The sequence below is a fragment of the Heterodontus francisci genome, chromosome 32 (genome assembly GCF_036365525.1).
Source record: "Heterodontus francisci isolate sHetFra1 chromosome 32, sHetFra1.hap1, whole genome shotgun sequence".
NCBI classification, from domain to species: domain Eukaryota; kingdom Metazoa; phylum Chordata; class Chondrichthyes; order Heterodontiformes; family Heterodontidae; genus Heterodontus; species Heterodontus francisci.
This window is the reverse complement of record NC_090402.1, coordinates 57615713-57634886: the sequence shown is the minus strand read 5'-3', so window position 1 is coordinate 57634886 and position 19174 is coordinate 57615713. Positions and strand designations below refer to the sequence as shown.

The 19174-nt window shown below is 46.0% G+C and overlaps 1 protein-coding gene and 1 non-coding gene across 4 annotated transcripts; one reads left to right on the top strand and one right to left on the bottom strand.

The window, feature by feature from the left end:
- Positions 1-7067: 7067 nt before the first annotated feature.
- Positions 7068-7149, bottom strand: trnas-uga (transfer RNA serine (anticodon UGA)). The gene has a single exon. It is a non-coding gene; the product is annotated as a tRNA-Ser (tRNA).
- Positions 7150-10132: 2983 nt separating this feature from the next.
- On the top strand, positions 10133-18185 carry LOC137347531 (zinc finger protein 214-like). Of its 3 annotated transcripts, none has more exons than XM_068011987.1 (3): positions 10133-10245; positions 11617-11772; positions 17006-18185. In XM_068011987.1, the coding sequence occupies exon 3, from the start codon at positions 17358-17360 to the stop codon at positions 18030-18032; it is 675 nt and encodes a 224-aa protein (XP_067868088.1). In that variant the 5' UTR covers positions 10133-10245; positions 11617-11772; positions 17006-17357; the 3' UTR covers positions 18033-18185. The 3 variants fall into 3 exon arrangements, with proteins under 3 accessions (XP_067868088.1, XP_067868087.1, XP_067868085.1); XM_068011986.1 differs by lacking the exon at positions 10133-10245 and adding an exon at positions 10465-10688; XM_068011984.1 differs by lacking the exon at positions 10133-10245 and adding an exon at positions 10465-10984.
- Positions 18186-19174: the final 989 nt, after the last annotated feature.

Here is a 19174-nt window from a genome sequence, read left to right as displayed (position 1 = left end):
AGATCACAGATAGATGTTGAAATATTTCACTCTGATGGCTCAGAATCGATCAACTCCTTTTTCTGTTCAGTGTAGACAGACTGGCAGGCGGCTCCCAGACACAGCTCAGGCTGGGACTGGCAGATCTTCACCAGTAGTGGCTGGATTAGGCAGCAGGGATCCTGAGCTGTTGTTGACGTGGTTTGACTGCTGCTGCTTCCACCTCTCACACTCCGAGAGCCCCGGCGGTGGTCTGTACCAATCTCACTCCCAGGGTTGGGTTTTATCTTCTCAGTGTAGACCTCATGGTGCAGCAGTAGTGCGTCTCACTCCGGACAAAAATCGCATGTTAAAGTCACGTTGAGGGTCACAGAGTTTCCACAGTGACTGGCCCGTGGATTCGGTGCCAGACATCAGGAGTTGTGCTCGAACTACACCACTGAGAAAGGAAGGGATTTGGTGATGTGTCCAAAAGGGAAACTAACTCAAACTATGGCAACGGTGGGATTCAAACCCACACCTCCGCAGAACCTATGACCTAAATCCAGTACTTTAGACCGCTCGGCCACCATACTATAATGTTGGTTGTGAAACTGCTGATTGCTGATTAAAAGGTGCTTTTCTTCAGAATTATCCCGTGATTCAAGATCTTTGCATTGAAAGAAGGAAGTGAAACCATTTCCAAGCACAATTCATTCAAATAGCAGGTCAGCTGGTTGCATTGTTGAATTGGTCATCCAGGGATCCTGGAAAAATTGCCTTTGACAAGACCATTCAAACATAGAGGCTGGTTAGCTTATTTGGTTAAAGTGTGTTGCTCATCATGCCAAGGTCACGGGTCTGATTTCCCCCAAGCGCCAATCCTTCCTTGTCTTAGGGATGATGTGAGATGCTAGCAGCTGGTTGGGGGAGACAGTGATGTAATGGCAATGTCAGTAAACTAACAATACAGCAAACCCAGACTAACAGCCTGCTTGAGCATGGGTTCAAATCTCACTACAGCAACTGGTGGAGTTTAAACTTAGTTAATTAATACAAATCTGGAATTGACAGTTACTCTCAGTAATGATCCATGAAACTATCATTGGGTGTTCTTAAAACCCATTTAATTCACTAATGCCCTTTAGGGATGGAAATCTGGGGGGCAATTTTATGCTGTTTGCCCGTGGCAGCTTTGGAGGTGGGGGGGAGAGCATAAAATCAGGTGCCACCTCTGCTTGCCCGTCCTGCCACCAATTGAGGCTCTTAACTGGACAATTATTACCCAATTAATGGCCTCTTCCTGCCGCAGCCACAATTAGCCATGTGAAGCACGGCATGGAAACTCATCGGGCTGCTTCCTGACTTCAGGAGGGCAGCCCTTGTTAAAAGGAACTAAGAACCTGAATGAGCTTTCCTGGCATTGGGAAGGGTGGAACCCGCTGAGGGCAACATTCCTGCCCTTGCTGCCAAACCTCCTTCACCCTGCGAAACCCCTCCCGCCCTGTCCTCCTGAGCCTGGTTCCAGCGACAGTCCTAGGCCTCCAACAGGTGCACTTGCAGCAGCAGCCACTGCCTCCATGGTGGCACTGCAGCTGCCATCCTCTGATTGGCCAGCAGCTCTGCAAAGACGGGACTTCTGGTGCTGGGGTCCCTGATCCCCATGGAAGGACCCCCCACTATCCAGTTAAGTGCCTGATTGGCACTAAATTTGGTGGGCCTTCTGCAGAAGAGACAACATGGGGATCTCAGCGTCGGTTTCTCCAAACATCAAGACCCTCGCCACCAGGATAAAATCCCCCCTCTGTTGTCCTTGCCTGGGCTGGGCTACATGTGCCTCCAGACCCACAGCAATGTGATTAATACTTAACTGCCCTCTGAAATTGCCAGGCAAACCACTTACTGGTTTGCAATTAGGGATGGGCAACAAATGCTGGCCTTGCCAGTGAAGCCCACATCCCATGAAAGAATTTAAAAAACATTGAGTCCATTTGGAAATTTTGTTAGATGTTTTTGCTGCCTTACCTCGATTTGCTCAAATTAGCAAATAACTGATAGCCACTCGGGAGAATTGAGAGTCTAAGATGTTCCCTTTTGTATTTGTTCATGGGATGTGAGTGTGCTGGCTCATCAATAATTGCTGTTGAGAAGGTGGGGGTCCATTGATATCTTACCCTGGTAGAGGTCACGGGTTTGTAAAGTGCTGTTAAAGGAGGCTTGGCCTTGTGGTTGATCATGAAGAAGAAAGCTGTAGACAGCAGGAAGTTATCAATGGATTAATCAGATGGGCAGAACAGTGGCAAATGGAATTCACTCTGGAGATGTGTGAGGTAATGCATTTGGGGAAAGCTAATAAGGCAAGGGAATACACAATAAATGGGAGAAGTGTACAGGGACCTTGGAGACCATGTCCACAGATCCCTGTAGGCGGCTGGTGTTGTCGTATGTCTTTAAGTGGGTATGTCCATAATTTGTGTACATCATCAGACAGGATATGATGTCATCTGTCACATGACACAGTAGTTGGAATGTGTTGTAAAAACAAGAAATGCTGGAAATACTCAGCAGGTCTGGCAGCATCTGTGGAGAGAGAAGCAGAGTTAACGTTTCAGGTCAGTAACCGTTCATCAGAATGTGTTAGTTGACAAGAAGGACACACTAGTAAGAGCTCTCCAGCAATATTTATATACTACTGCAATCTTCGAATAAAGATCTCAGAATATAGTTTCTACCTGAGTGATTGGTGAGTTTGTGTTTGAAGGATAGAAGAAAACACAATATGGTGACAGTGAATGAGTTTTCGAAGATTTTGATCTTTTAAGGCGCATCGGGAGAGCATCAGATTCAGCTTGGGACTACGGCAGCATTCTGCAAGGGGAGCAGAAGCTGTCAACAGAGCTCCGAGGGGTGAATCTCTATCAGCAGGCGGTACTCCGTCGGGAACAGTGAGTAACTGTACTCAGGGGCCAATGGTTCTGTAGCAAAGAGTGCAATCAGCTGATTTGGATTGGGCCAGTGCAGGTCAATTCAAAGGCAGGCTGAAAAAATCCATTGCAGCCAATACAGCTATTTGGTGGGGTAGTGGTGCTGTTCGTGCCAAAACACCGCTTTGTGGGTGCAGCCTGAAAATGCACACAAAGTGGAGCAACAGCGCCACAGACCCGCAGTGCCATAGAGTTCAGAAACAGGTGGTGTCAAGTAAAATTTCTGCAGGCAGCCAGATCGGCAGCACATTAAAAACTTCCTGTGGAGGAAAGCAGGAAAGCTTCTTCCTACATAGGCAATCATTGAAAATCCCGGGAATATCAGCAACATGTCAGTTAAATTCCCGTGAATGAATTGGAAAGCAACAGATCTTCTTTCCAAATTCAAACTTTTCAAAGAGTAGGACTGTGGTTCCCTGATTTGGCTGTATCCGAACCAGATAAGCAAGCAGTCAAAATTAAGATTGCTATCGGAATCGAAGGGCTTCAGAGGCTGAATACCTCAAGCTTATCGGAAGATGATCAGAAAAACCCTAAGAAAATATGGACCACACGAGAAGACCAACTCCGTGTGAAAGTCAATTTCAGGATACATCGGTTGGAATTTATGTCATATAGGCAGCAAGCAGAAGAGTCAATTTGTCAGTCATTGTGGAGACAAAGGCAGGGACTGTGACTTTTCAGAAGCTGAGTTATCTGAAAGAATTGCAGAGCTGGTAACAGCATTGACACCGAATGAAGCTGTTCAAAATGTAGTCCAGAAAAGCCAAAAGGTTTGACATTGAAGCTTTATTTAAAGATGCTTGGCATTCTTCCATCTACGAAAGATGATGGACATGCACCTTTGTTGATGGCTGTGAAGGCCAATCCTTGAGAGGCAGGTTCTGCCACAAGTGCTGCACATGAAGCTGCCAAGTGACGCTGTGAGTTGTTGTTTATGACGTTGGCACCTGTTACCAAGCCGCTGTAGCAACTGGTCATTGTGGTTGTGCACACCAGCCCACAGGATGTGTCGCCATTTCTCTCTTTCGCCAGTTAGTGACTCCCAGGTACGATAGATTTTCTTTTATTTCTAAAGTTCTGAACTTAAAATGCATGGAAGTTTTACTGTAATGTAAATAGTGTTATCACATCCTTGTTATTATCTGTTAGTTATTATATGTGTGTAATCTCAACTTTAGAAAAAGGGGGATGTTGTATTATGTCTTTAAGTGGATACGTCCACAATCTGTATACATCAGACAGGATATGATGTCGTCTATCACATGACACAGTAGTCAGAATATGTCAGTTGACCAAGTAAGTCGTACTAGTAAGAACTCTCCAGCATTATGTATGTACTACTGTAATCCTTGAATAAAGAAGTCACAATATAGTTTACCAGTCCGACCTGAGTGATTGGTGAGTTTGTGTTTGAAGAATAGACAGAAACACAACAGCTGGACAGTTAGATCAGGTGGTCAAGAAGGCAGATTGGATGGTTGCCTTTGTTAGCCGAGGTGTAGAATGTTATTGCAGGGAGATTATGCTGGAACCATATAAACACTGGTTCAGCCACAGCTGGAGTGCTGCTTGCAGTTCTGGTCACCACGCTACAGGAAAGATGTGATTGCATTAGAGAGAGTACAGAGGAGATTCATGAGGATATCACCTGGTCTGGAGAATTTTAGTCAAGAGGAAAGATGAGGGTTTGTTTTCTTTGGAACAAAGGAGGCTAAGGGGAGACCTAATTGAAGTGCATAAAATTATGAGGGGTTTAGATAGAGTGGATAGGAAGGACTATAAGGGGTCTCTCACCAGGGGGCATAGATTTAGGGTAAGAGGTAGAAGGTTTAGAGGGGATTTGAGAGGAAATGTTTTCACCCAGAGGTTGGTGGGATCTGGAATTCATCAGGGTGTTAGAGACAGAAACCCTCATAACATTTCAAAAGTACTTGAAGTGCCTTAACCTACAAGGCTACAGAACAAGAGCTGGAAAGTGGGATAGGACTGTTTGGCTCTTTGTCCACTGGTGCAGCCATGATGGGCTGAATGGCCTCTATCCATGCTGTAACTTTCTATGATTTGATGAAGATTTGAGTTCTGTCAGGGTCATTTTACACACAGAAATCTGGTTCAAATTAATGAAACAGCATTCGCACTCATTTGCTGAAGGTGCCATTTTCCTTTGAATCTTTGCAAGGCTCTTTATTAAAATACATTTTGTGCTGTTTTTGTGTTTATTTCTCATTCATTTTTACATTTTGTATTGAAGCATTGAATGTTTACAGCATAGAAAGAGGCCACTTGGCCCATTGCGTCTGTGCAACCAAAAAACAAGCCACCGGGCTTAATCCCACCTTCCAGCATTTGGTCCTTAGCCCTGCAGGTTACAGCACTTGAGCTGCATATCCAGACACCTTTTAAGTGAGTTGAGGGTTTCTGCCTCTATTACCCTTTCAGGTAGTGAGTTCCAGACCCCCACCACCCTCTGGGTGAAAAAACTTTTCCTCCTCTCCTCTCTAATCTTTCTACCAATCAGTTGAAATCAATGCCTCTTAGTCACTGACCTCTCTGCTAAGGTAAATAAGCCCTTCACAGCCAGTGGTATTCCAGAGGGATCAGTTCGAGGTCCCCTGCTTTTTGTGATATATAATAATGGTTTGGACGTAAATGTAGGGGACATGATCAAGAGGTTTGCAAACGACATAAAGATTGGTTGTGTGGTTGATAGCGAGGAGGATAACTGTAGGCTGCAGGAAGATATTGATGTACTGGTCAGGTGGGCAGAAAAGTGGCAAATGGAATTCAACCCACAATTTTGTACATTTCAGTCAGATCTCCCCTCAACCTTCTCTGTTCCAAGGAGAACAACCCCAGCCTATCCAACCTTTCCTCATAGTTGCATTTTTCCAGTCCTGGCAACATCCTTGTGAATCTCCTCTGTACCCTCTCTAGTGCAATTACATCCTTTCTGTAATGAGGTGACCAGAACTGCACACAGTACTCAAGTTGTGGCCTAACCAATGAGTTATACAGTTCCAGCATAACCTCACTGCTCTTATACGCTATATCTCGGCTAATAAAGGAAAGGATTTCATATGCCTTCTTAACCACCTTATTGACCTGTCCTGCTACCTTCAGGGATCTGTGGACATTCAGTCCAAGGCCCCTCACTTCCTCTACACTTCTCAGTATCCTCCCAATAATCGTGTATTCCTTTGCCTTGTTTGACGTCCCAAAATGCATCACCTCACACTTCTCCAGGTTGAATTCCATTTGCCACTTTTCTGCCCATCTGACCAGATCATCAACATAAAAAAAGAAAAAACAAAACAAAAAGGGAGACCAGTCATGCTCTGAAATTATTGAACTCAATGTACGGTCCAGCAGGCTGTAGTGTGCCTAATCGTTAAATGAGATGCTGTTCCTCGAGCTTGTGTTGATGTTCACTGGAACACTGCAGCAATCCCAGGACAGAGATGTGAGCATGAGAGCAGGGGGAGTGTTGAAATGGCAAGCAACCAGAGCTTGGGTCATGCTTTTATTTTCAGGTTTTTTTTCTTTTTATTTTATTTTAGTTTGTTTCATCATTCAATTTTCTTACCATGTGCCTGCCCACTCTTTTTTAATGTTTGTGCTTTGGGCCAGGGCTGTTCACTTTTCTCTCCATTAACACCCTCTCTGTGCTAAAACTTTTTATTTCAACACACCATTAACATACCGTTTGCCTTTGCTCCATGACCTTCTGGTCAGTTATTCTCTGTCACCTTTTCCTTTCAACACCTTCTCCTTTGGTATCTCTTGCCCCACCCCCACTTTATTTGCCTAAAACCTTTAACATTTCTAACCTTTACCAGTTCTGATGAAGGGTCACTGACCTGAAACGTTTGCTTCTCTCACAACAGATGCTGCCAGACCTGCTGAGTGGTTCCAGCATTTCTTGTTTTTATTTCAGATTTCCAGCATCTGCAGTATTTTGCTTAAATCACAATATCTAATTGATGCCAATAAATGTTAATGTTTCCAATTAGAAAAAGGAGCTCAGCGTCAATCATTTTAATAGAATACAGCAGATGTTACTCTAATGCTTTTACAAGTCAGTGATCTCCCCCAGCAGTCAACTAAAGAAAGCAGAATCAGATTCACTGTGAGCAGGGTTTGAACCCGCACAGAGAATTCCCACTGGATTTCAAATCCAACACCTTAACCACTCAGTTATCACAGTTCAGTCTGTGTTTTCCTCTTTAATTAAATCATCCATCTAAAGCATTAGAGAATTGGCCTGCAGATATTCTGGGAATTCATTGTCTTTGAGTCTTGGGTTGTGTTGGATCTGCCAGTTGATGTGAAAATGAACCTGATGGAATCAGTGTCCACCCGCCGACCCTGTGCCGGCTCTTTAAAAGAAATGTCAGTTTAATCCCACAGTCCAGTTTTTCCCCATCACCCTGGGAATTAGTCCTCTTCAAGGCCATGACCTTCTGAAAGTTCCTATGGAATCTGATTATCATCCATTCAGACAATCCGTTCCAGATCTTAATCCTCAGTCTGGAGAAATTTCCCTCAATATTCTTCCACTTCTTTTAGGAACCGGTTTAAATTTAGGGCACCTCAATGAATTTCGCGCTCGGCATGACGTTGAGCTCTTCTTCCGTCGCCTCCGCCTCCGGGCTCACTTCTTCGACCAGGAGTCCTCCCCCCGATCAGCAGACCTATTCACCCGCCTCCAGCATTCTCCCTCTACCTGGACCCCTCACCCTGGCCTCTTACCCGCTCTTGATCTCTTCATTGAAAACTGTCGGCGAGACATTGGTCGTCTCAATTTCTCTGCCCCCCTCACTCACTCTAACCTGTCCCCCTCTGAACTTGAGACACTCCGTTCTCTCAGGTCTAACCCCGACATGGTCATCAAACCTGCAGACAAGGGTGATGCTGTTGTTGTATGGCGTACCGACCTCTACCTTGCAGAAGCTCAACGCCAACTCACAGACACCTCTTCCTACCTCCCTCTGGACCATGACCCCACCACCGAACATCAAGCCACCGTCCAAAGGACTGTCACTGACCTCATCTCCTCTGGAGATCTTCCCTCTACAGCTTCCAACCTCATAGTCCCGCAACCCCGGACAGCCCGCTTCTACCTCCTTCCCAAAATCCACAAACGGGACTGTCCCGGCAGACCCATTGTGTCAGCCTGCTCCTGCCCCACTGAACTTATTTCTTCCTATCTAGACTCTATCTTTTCTCCGCTGGTCCAGTCTCTTCCCACCTACATCCGTGACTCTTCTGACGCCCTACGTCATTTTGACAATTTCCAGTTTCCTGGTCCCAACCGCCTCCTCTTCACTATGGACGTCCAATCGCTCTACACCTCCATCCCCCACCAGGATGGTTTGAGGGCTCTCCGCTTCTTCCTGGAACAGAGGCCCAACCAGTCCCCATCCACCAACACCCTCCTCCGCCTGGCTGAACTTGTTCTCACATTGAACAACTTCTCCTTCAACTCCATGCATTTCCTTCAAGTAAAAGGTGTCGCTATGGGTACCCGCATGGGTCCTAGTTATGCCTGTCTTTTTGTGGGATATGTCGAGCAGTCTTTGTTCCAGTCCTACTCAGGCCCCCTCCCCCAACTCTTTTTCCGGTACATTGATGACTGTATCGGTGCCGTTTCCTGCTCCCGCCCCGAACTAGAAAACTTTATCAACTTTGCTTCCAATTTCCACCCTTCTCTCACCTTTACATGGTCCATCTCTGACACTTCCCTTCCCTTCCTCGACTTCTCTGTCTCCATCTCTGGGGATAGGTTGTCTACCAATATCCATTATAAGCCCACTGACTCCCACAGCTACCTCGACTACACTTCTTCACACCCTACCTCCTGTAAGGACTCCATTCCATTCTCCCAGTTTCTCCGTCTCCGACGCATCTGCTCTGATGATGCTACCTTCCATGACGGTGCTTCTGATATGACCTCCTTTTTCCTCAACCGAGGATTTCCCCCCACTGTGGTTGACAGGGCCCTCAACCGTGTCCGACCCATTCCCCGCACCTCTACCCTCACCCCTTCCCCTCCCTCCCAGAACCGTGACAGGGTTCCCCTTGTCCTCACTTTTCATCCCACCAACCTCCATATCCAAAGGATCATCCTCCGCCATTTTCGCCACCTCCAGCGTGATGCCACTACCAGTCGCATCTTCCCCTCCCTTCCCCTGTCAGCATTCCGAAGGGATCGTTACCTGTGCGACACCCTGGTCCACTCCTCCATTACCCCCACCACCTCTTCCCCGTCCCAGGGCACCTTCCCTTGAAATCGCAGGAGGTGTAATACCTGCCCATTTACCTCCTCTCTCCTCACTATCCCAGGCCCCAAACACTCCTTTCAGGTGAAGCAGCGATTTACTTGTACTTCTTTCAATGTAGTATACTGTATTCGCTGCTCACAGTGTGGTCTCCTCTACATTGGGGAGACCAAGCACAGACTGGGTGACCGCTTTGCGGAACATCTCCGCTCAGTCCGCAAGCAGGACCCTGAGCTTCCGGTTGCTTGCCATTTCAACACTCCCCCCTGCTCTCATGCTCACATCTCTGTCCTGGGATTGCTGCAGTGTTCCAGTGAACATCAACGCAAGCTCGAGGAACAGCATCTCATTCACCGATTAGGCACACTACAGCCTGCCGGACTGAACATTGAGTTCAATAATTTCAGAGCATGACAGCCCCCCCACTTTACATTCATTTTTAGTTATTTTTTCTTCCTTTTTTTTTACATTCCTTTTTACATTTTTTACAATCTTTTTTTGCATTTATTTCATTTCATCTTAGTTTGTTCAGTTTGCTTACCCACTGTTTTTTTCAGGTTGTTTTTCTTCAGGTTTGCACTTGCTGCTGTTCAATATTCAGTATATTCACACCTAATGTGGACTAATGCTTTGTCTTTCAACACACCATTAACATATTGTTCGCCTTTGCTCCGTGACCTTTTGGTCAGCTATGTGGCCTGGTCCAATCTGCACCTTCTCCTTTGTTATCTCTTGCCCCACCCCCACCTCACTTTTTTATAATCTGTGACTTTTCTAATATTTGTCAGTTCCGAAGAAGGGTCACTGACCCGAAACGTTAACTCTGCTTCTCTTTCCACAGATGCTGCCAGACCTGCTGAGTGATTCCAGCATTTCTTGTTTTTGTTTCAGATTTCCAGCATCCGCAGTATTTTGCTTTTAAATTTGGGGCGCGTTTGCTCAACACAACCACAAGGTGGCGGACTACTTGCACATGCGCAAACACAGCCTCGACGACAGAATCACTCCCTGTGACGTCACAGGTAGCTGCCAGTAATAAAGATGGCGCTGTTCAATTTGACGCAAAAACCTAATTGAACCGAAACCACTTCAATGGGCGCCATCGCCGCATTCAATTCCCTGCTCCCTCCCTTTGGGAAGTTTAATGACATGACTTTCACCCACAACATGCTCCTCCGTTGAGAATGTTCCCGATTCACAGCGTAGGAGATCAGTACGCAGGCGCAATGCCGTGCGGTGTTGGGAGCATGCGCAGGACGGCGGGAGTGATGGGGCCGGTGGGCGGGGAGGTTTCAGAAATACTCGGTGTAGGCCTCAACACCGCAATAAGAAGCTACCGGTGCCGCGTTTGCACCGAGCGGGCGGTAACTGCGGGGATTCTCCCAGTGATAAACTCGAGTTAGCGGCCGCCAGCTTTCCAGCTCTTTTGGAGGAACTAAGGATTAATAAACTGTTAAAACAAAGGGTAAAACTTTAAAGGAAAGTTAGCTCAGTTCTAAAGGGGTCTGGGGGAGGAACCATTCGGGACACAGCACAGGGCAGGAGGTTACCCTCTCCCCCACTCCCTGCTTCCACAAAGACTCCCCTTGGACTGGGCCACACCGGGGCAGGGCTGGCTCAAGGTGCAGGAAGCTGCTAGGCTGAGCTGTGGACTGGGAGGAGTGGGGGGTTTGACTGACAGGCCTGGGGAGGGGGATATCAGGGCAGGTACACACACTGCTCCCCCTTTTCCTCCTGGGATGTTTTACTGGAGTCGTGTTGGTGAGTGTTTCTAAACTCTGTCTCCCTGTCCCAGTAATGTAGGTGGATTGTAGGTTGCTTTGAGAATTGAACTGTACTGCCTCTCCTCAAGGGAGGAAGGAATGGCAATATATGTTCAACATCAACTTGTATTTATATAGTGCCTTTAATGTAATAAAGTGTTCCAAGGCATTTCACAGGAGTGTTATAAAGAAATATTTGATAGTGAGATATTAGAGCAGATGACCAAAAGCTTGGTCAAAGGTTGTAACGAGTGTCTAAAATGAGGAAAGCAAGGTGGAGAGGTTTAGGGAGGGATTGCCACGGCTTATGGTCTTGGCAGCTGAAGGTGCAACTGCCAATGTTGGAGCAATTACATTTGGGTCTGGTGGGGATAATATTCACTGTTTGATATTCGGGTCGGGGGGTAAAATGTTTACTGATTTATATTTGGGTCAGTGGGGGAATAATCACTGTTTGATATTTGGTTCAGGGGATAATGTTCGCTGATTTATATTTGGGTCTGGGGGGGTGGAATCATGTTCACTATTTTATGCATGCATGGCCATCCAGGGCCAGGAAGAAGGAGGAGAGAATGTTGTGAATTTCTATCCTGGACTGACAGTGATGGCTTTTGTAAACTCCTTTTACAGGAGCTTAGAAGGGGAGGATTTGCAGATGGGAAATTCAAACCAAGCATCACATCAAGATCTGACAGAGTCACTCGATTCTTCAGAACCTGAATATCATCGGCTTTGAACATTGAAGGAAAAAGGTTTGTCTGTTTCGTCTGTGGAAAAAGATTTCAGGTGAGTGTGACTGGAAAAACACTGAGACACACAAAGCCCTGGTTAGACCACACCTGAAGTATTGTGTTCAGTTCTGGGCATCACAGCTTGGGAAAGATGTATTGGACTTGGAGAGAGTGCAGCGTAGGTTTACTTGAATGATACCTGGACTCCAAGGGTTAAATTCCGAGGAGAGATTACACAAATGAGTCACTGAGTCAGTACAGCACAGAAGGAGGACATTCAGCTTTTTGATTCCTCGCCAGCTCTCTGTAGAACAATCCAGTCAGTCCCATTCCCCTGCTCTATCCCCGTAGTCCTGCAGGTTTATTTCCCTCAAGTCCCTATCCAATTTCCTTTTGAAATCATCGATCGCCACTGCTTCTGCCACCCTCGTAGGCAGAGAGTTCCAGGTCGCTGCAAAAAAACAGCTCTTCCTCACATCCCTCCTGTATCTCTTGCGCAAAACCTTAATCTGTGGCCCCTTGACCTTGTTCAGTCAGCTAATGGGAACAGCTTTTCTTAGTCTACCTTATCTAAACCTGTCATAATCCTGTACCCCTCCATCAGCTCTCTGCTCAATCTGCTTTGCTCCAAGGAGAACAATCCCAGCTTCTCCAACCTAACCTTGTAGCTAAATTCCCTCATCCCTGGAAGCATTCTGTAAATCTTCTCTGCACCCTATCAAGGACACTCACATCCTTCCTAAAGTGTGGTGACAAGACTGGCTGCAATGCTCTAGATGGGGCTTAACCAGAGCTTTATAAAAGTTAAGCAAAACTTCCCAGCTTTTGCAATCAATATCTCTATTTATGAAGATCCCAAAAGAAAAGAAACGTGGACATTTTATAGTACAGAAGGAGGCCATTCAGCCAATTGTGTCTGTACCAGCTGAAAAAAGGTATCCAATTTAATCCCACTTTCCAGTTGTTATGACCTCAGAGAGATTGTTAATGTGAAAAATAAACCCCCAGATCAATTACACAAGATTTCACACTTTAAGTCTTTTATTTTAACAACTAAACTAAAAGAAATCCCCAATTAACTAAATAGCACTTTGTAACTAGCTGGTGCCCCAAATTACAATCAAAGGTATTTTCTTTACTTATTGAATACCTGAATATCTCACACCACACTTATACTTTTCTAACTCCTCTCTCACATGCACCCCAGGTCCCTCATCCCCTGAACACTCTTTACAACTAAGAATATATTGCCTCTCCCTATCTGTTCTGCCACCTCACTGTGGTGGTTGTAGTCGCCAGATATTTCATTAAACTCTATTACCAGGGCCCTATAAACCTGAGCATTCATGCAGCTCTAGCCCTGTAAACCCGAGCATTAATGCACCTCTAGCCCTGTAAACCTGAGCATTAATGCACCTCTAGCCCTGTAAACCTGAGCATTAATCCACCCCTGGGCCCTGTAAACCTGAGCATTAATGCACCTCTAGCCCTGTAAACCTGAGCATTAATGCACCTCTAGCCCTGTAAACCTGAGCATTAATCCACCCCTGGGCCCTGTAAACCCGAGCATTAATGCACCTCTAGCCCTGTAAACCTGAGCATTAATCCACCCCTGGGCCCTGTAAACCTGAGCATTAATGCACCTCTAGCCCTGTAAACCTGAGCATTAATGCACCTCTAGCCCTGTAAACCCGAGCATTAATCCACCCCTGGGCCCTGTAAACCCGAGCATTAATGCACCTCTAGCCCTGTAAACCTGAGCATTAATGCACCTCTAGCCCTGTAAACCTGAGCATTAATCCACCCCTGGGCCCTGTAAACCTGAGCATTAATCCACCCCTGGGCCCTGTAAACCTGAACATTAATGCACCTCTAGCCCTGTAAACCTGAACATTAATGCACCTCTAGCCCTGTAAACCTGAACATTAATGCACCTCTAGCCCTGTAAACCTGAGCATTAATGCAGCTCTAGCCCTGTAAACCTGAGCATTAATCCACCCCTGGGCCCTGTAAACCTGAACATTAATGCACCTCTAGCCCTGTAAACCTGAGCATTAATGCATCTCTAGCCCTGTAAACCTGAGCATTAATGCATCTCTAGCCCTGTAAACCTGAGCATTAATGCATCTCTAGCCCTGTAAACCTGAGCATTAATCCACCCCTGGGCCCTGTAAACCTGAACATTAATGCATCTCTAGCCCTGTAAACCTGAGCATTAATGCAGCTCTAGCCCTGTAAACCTGAGCATTAATCCACCCCTGGGCCCTGTAAACCTGAACATTAATGCACCTCTAGCCCTGTAAACCTGAGCATTAATGCATCTCTAGCCCTGTAAACCTGAGCATTAATCCACCACTGGGCCCTGTAAACCTGAACATTAATGCACCTCTAGCCCTGTAAACCTGAACATTAATGCACCTCTAGCCCTGTAAACCTGAACATTAATGCACCTCTAGCCCTGTAAACCTGAACATTAATGCACCTCTAGCCCTGTAAACCTGAGCATTAATGCACCTCTAGCCCTGTAAACCTGAGCATTAATGCAGCTCTAGCCCTGTAAACCTGAGCATTAATCTACCCCTGGGCCCTGTAAACCTGAGCATTAATGCACCTCTAGCCCTGTAAACCTGAGCATTAATGCACCTCTAGCCCTGTAAACCTGAGCATTAATGCAGCTCTAGCCCTGTAAACCTGAGCATTAATCCACCCCTGGGCCCTGTAAACCTGAGCATTAATGCACCTCTAGCCCTGTAAACCTGAGCATTAATGCACCTCTAGCCCTGTAAACCTGAGCATTAATGCACCTCTAGCCCTGTAAACCTGAGCATTAATGCACCTCTAGCCCTGTAAACCTGAGCATTAATGCACCTCTAGCCCTGTAAACCTGAGCATTAATGCACCTCTAGCCCTGTAAACCTGAACATTAATGCATCTCTAGCCCTGTAAACCTGAGCATTAATCCACCCCAGGCCTGTAGGCCTAGTCATCAATCCACCCCTGGGCTCTGTAAGCTAATACATTAATCCATCCTGCTGTCCGTATACAGAATTACAGCCCAGAAACAGACCATTCGCCTGCTAGTCTGTTCTTTGTATTTTTAATCCACATGAGCCTCCTCCCAATCTAATTACCTCATCCCATCCTGCCCCATATTCCTCTATTCCCTTCCTCATAAATGTATTGAACCTCCCCTTAAAACACATCCTTGTTATCTGTTTCAACCACTCCATGTGGCAGTGAGTTCCACATTCTCACCACTCTGAGCAGAGAAATTCCTCCTAAGTTTTCTATTTGACCTGTTAATATCTGTCTTATATTGCTGCCCACTTGTTCTGACTCACTGATAATTTTAAAGACCTCTATCAGATCTCCTCCTAGTCTTCTCTTTTCCAGAGAAAGAAGCCCCCGCCTGCTCAATCTTGCTGGACAGTAACATCCTCTCTGGTGACATCTTTGTAAATCTATTCTGCACTTTCTTCACTGCTTCAAAATCCTTTTTTAATGTGATGACCAGAACTGCTCACAGTCCTTTTAAGCGAGGTTCTCTGTAAATTTAACATCCCCTCCCTGCTGTTGCAGTGTATTCCTCTAGAAAAGAACATCAGCTCTTTCTTTGCTCTGTTATCGACTTGTGTTGCTCCTTTTAGTAATTTATGTGGCTCTGTTCCCAGATCTCATAGAGTTATACAGCACAGAAACAGGCCCTTCGGCCCATCATGTCTGTGCCGGCCATCAAGGACCTAACTATTCTCTTGGTTCCTCTGCTCTATTTCTTAAGTTCTAACCAATAACTGACCTCCTTATCCCTCATCCCAAAATTAACCAGCTCACATTTCACTATGTTGAATTTCATTTATCTGTCCAGTCTGCCAGCCTGTTTATGTCTTCCTGGATTTCAGTGCAGTCCTCCACATTATTAGTTCTACCTAATTTCATGTCCCCTGCATATTGTGAAAATATCCCTCTAATTCCTGAGTCCAAGTGTGGGTAAAGAACAGAATTCTCATTGTACTTCGCACCATAATTACTGGCCCTGGTTTCTGGATAGTTTATTTCATAATTTCATTCATTGTCTCTCCAGCCTCAGTCTCGATGGCATGACACAAAAATAAGCATCCGTTCAGCAATTAGAGCTTTCAGTGGTGTCTGTCCAGGATTCCTTGTGGGTCAGAAATCTCCTACCTCTTACCCTAAATCTATCCCCCCAGATTATGAACCCCTCAACCAAGGGGACTAGATCCATCCCAGCCACACTATTTAGATCCCTCATAATTTTATTCTCACGTCTTTCCTATAATATGGTGACCAGAACTGCATGCAGTGCTCCAGCTGTGGCCTAACCAGTGTTTTATACAGTTCCAGCATAACCTCCCTGCTCTTATATTCTGTGTCTCGACATAAAGGAAAGTATCCTGTATGTTTTCTTGACCACCTAATGTACCTGCCCGGGGGATCTGTGGATATGCACACCAAGGTTTCTCTATTCCTGTCAGTATCCGACCATTTATTGTGTATTCTTTGCCTTGTTCGCTGTCCCCAAATGCATTACCTCACAATTCTCTGGATTGAATTTCATTTGCTGCTGTTCTGCCCACCTGACTAGTCCATTGATATCTTCCTGCAGTTTACAGCTTTCCTCTTCAGCATCAACCACATGGTCAATTTTAGTATCATCTGCAAACTTCTTAATCATACTTTGCACATTTAAGTTCAAATCATTGATATATACCACAAAAAGCAAGGGTCCTAGTACTGAGCCCTGCGGAACCCCACCAGTGGCCAGTTTGTGATGTGGAACCTTATCAAAAGCCTTGGTTACACTTTAGCCCCACTTTCCTAATCTTTGGTCGCTCTGTGTGGAGGGAGGTGGGTCAATCAGAGGATCTTCTCCGGGACCTGTTCTTGGGCCTGGTTAAAACAGAAATGTGTAGGTCCGGGATGTGACGGGACCATGTTGGAAGTTGGGGTGTCACTTTAGCTGCTGGCCTGTCTTCCATGGTCTTGTCCGTGCCTGGTTGGCTCTGGAAAGGGAGCACACTGGATATCTTGTATGACCAGTGAATACCTCAGGATACAGAGTGTCTCACAGACACTGGTAACAACATTCTGGTTTAGTTGGGAAAATTCTCTTTGTTTTTGTTAGAACTTTGTTGCTGATTTTGGCTTCTTTTAGTTTGAATGGGTCACATTTGGGGAAAACGAGAGGAAAGAATATTCCACAGAAACTAGAATTGTCTGTTCTGAATTTCTATCCTGTACTGACTGAATTTCGTAAACCTCTTTTACAGGGTAGTAGAAGGTGAGGATTTACAGACAGGAAACCAAACATCACATCAAGATCAGACAGAGTCACTCAATTCATCAGGACCTGAATATCATCGGCCTTTGAATGTGGAAGGAAAAATGTTTGTCTGTTCAGCCTGTGGGAAAAGATTTTAAACATCAGTGTGACTGGAAAAGCACCGAGACACACACACCCGAGTGAGAGTGTTCCAGTGCACTGACTGTGGAAAGAGCTTTAACCAGTTACACAGACTGAAAAAACATCACACCATTCACAGCAGGGAGAAATCGTGTTCTGTGCATGGACAACGTTTCAACTGATCGTCCAACCTGTAGAGACACAAGGACACCCACACCATGGAGAAACCATGGAAATGTGGGGACTGTGGGAAAGGATTCGGTTCTCCATCAAAGCTGGATATTCATCAACGCAGTCACACTGGAGAGAGGCCGTTCACCTGCTCAGAGTGTGGGAAGGGATTCACTCAGTCATCCCATCTTCTGAGACACCAACTTGTTCACTCTGATAAGAGATGTTTTGTATGTTCTGAATGTGAGAAGAGCTTTAAAAGCAACGATGATCTCCTGACACACCAACGCACTCACACTGGAGAGAGGCCATTCACCTGCTCCATTTGTGGGAAAGGATTCACTCACTCATCAACCTTACTGACGCACCAGCGCATTCACACTGGGGAAAGGCCATTCACCTGCTCCGTGTGCGGAAAGGGATTCACTCAGTCACCCCATCTCACTGAACACCAACTTGTTCACACTGACAAGAGACCTTTCAAATGTTCCAATTGTGAGAAGAGCTTCAAAAGCAAAAATTATCTGCTGAGACACCAGCAAGTTCACACTGGAGAGAGGCCGTTCACCTGCTCTGTGTGTGGGAAGGGGTTCACCTGTTCATCCAACCTTCTGACACACCACCGAGTTCACACTGGAGAGAGGCCGTTCACCTGCTCCGTGTGTGGGAAGGGATTCACTCAGTCATCCAACCTGCTGACACACCGGCGAGTTCACAAGTGACTGCAGGGGTTGGATTCTGCTGTTAATCACATCCAGGACTCAACCATGTTCATTCTGACGGTTGGAGTTTATTTCAGTTGATGTTAAACTCCAACCCCATTACAGAGATTAATATTCCAGACTTTTTGTCAAATAAATCAGCTTTGTGTCAAACACATGGGGTAATTTTGTGGGGCTTGCACAAGTGGCAGGCAGGGTGACAATTAAGTGGGAAGTGAAATTCAGTTTTCCCAACAGCGGGTTCAAATTTAAGGATTAAGTCAGTGGCGTGTTTTTTGGCAGGCCAGGACCCACACTGTCCCATAACAGGTTCCTACTTTTAATACGTTTGCTTGTCATGAATACCCATTATCTTATACTCAATTGGAATTAAGTTCCACCTTCCAGTTTAAGGCCAAGGTAAATGGGAATCCTGTGGCACCCAGTTCATGTTTGTTTAAAGGTGGTGTGCACCAGTGGGCTTTGTGCTGTTGTGTCTGAGGTCAAAACTCTGACGGCAGAAGGAACAGTAACAGTGGAATGGATGTTCGGCTCCAGGCACAGGGAGTGAAGGGGGTGTGGGAGTTGAAAGGGTGGAATTGGGTGAATGGAGGTGCAGAGGAAGGATGCAAAGAAGGACAGAGGGCAGGGTCTAGTGTCCTGGATGTGGTGGCGGGAGGGGGGGAACGGTTACAGTCAGTGAAGTTGAGGTGAATGAGTGGCATACAGGGCGGGTCACTACTGTCCACATTGGGGTCCTGTGGGCTGAACTCAGGGTGCTGGCTGGCGGTTACAGTCATGGGGGAGTTCAATTCGGTAGGGGGCAGGTCCAGTGTCATGTTTGGGTAATTGAAAGTCACGTAGGGTGGAGCACGGGATTGATTGGGTGAAAACAGTAAGGCTGATGATGGGAGGGATGCTAAACCTTTATAAAGCTCTGGTTAGGCCCCAACTGGAGTATTGCGTCCAGTTCTAGTCACCATACCTCAGGAAGGATGTGAGGGTCCTTGAGAGGACCAGAGGAGATTTACCAGAATAGTTCCAGGGATGGGGTTTTTAGTTACAAGGTTAGGTTGGAAAAGCTGGGGTTCTCCTTAGAACAAAGGAAATTGAGGGGAGATTTAATAGAAGTGTACAAGATTATGACAGGCTTGGATATGTTA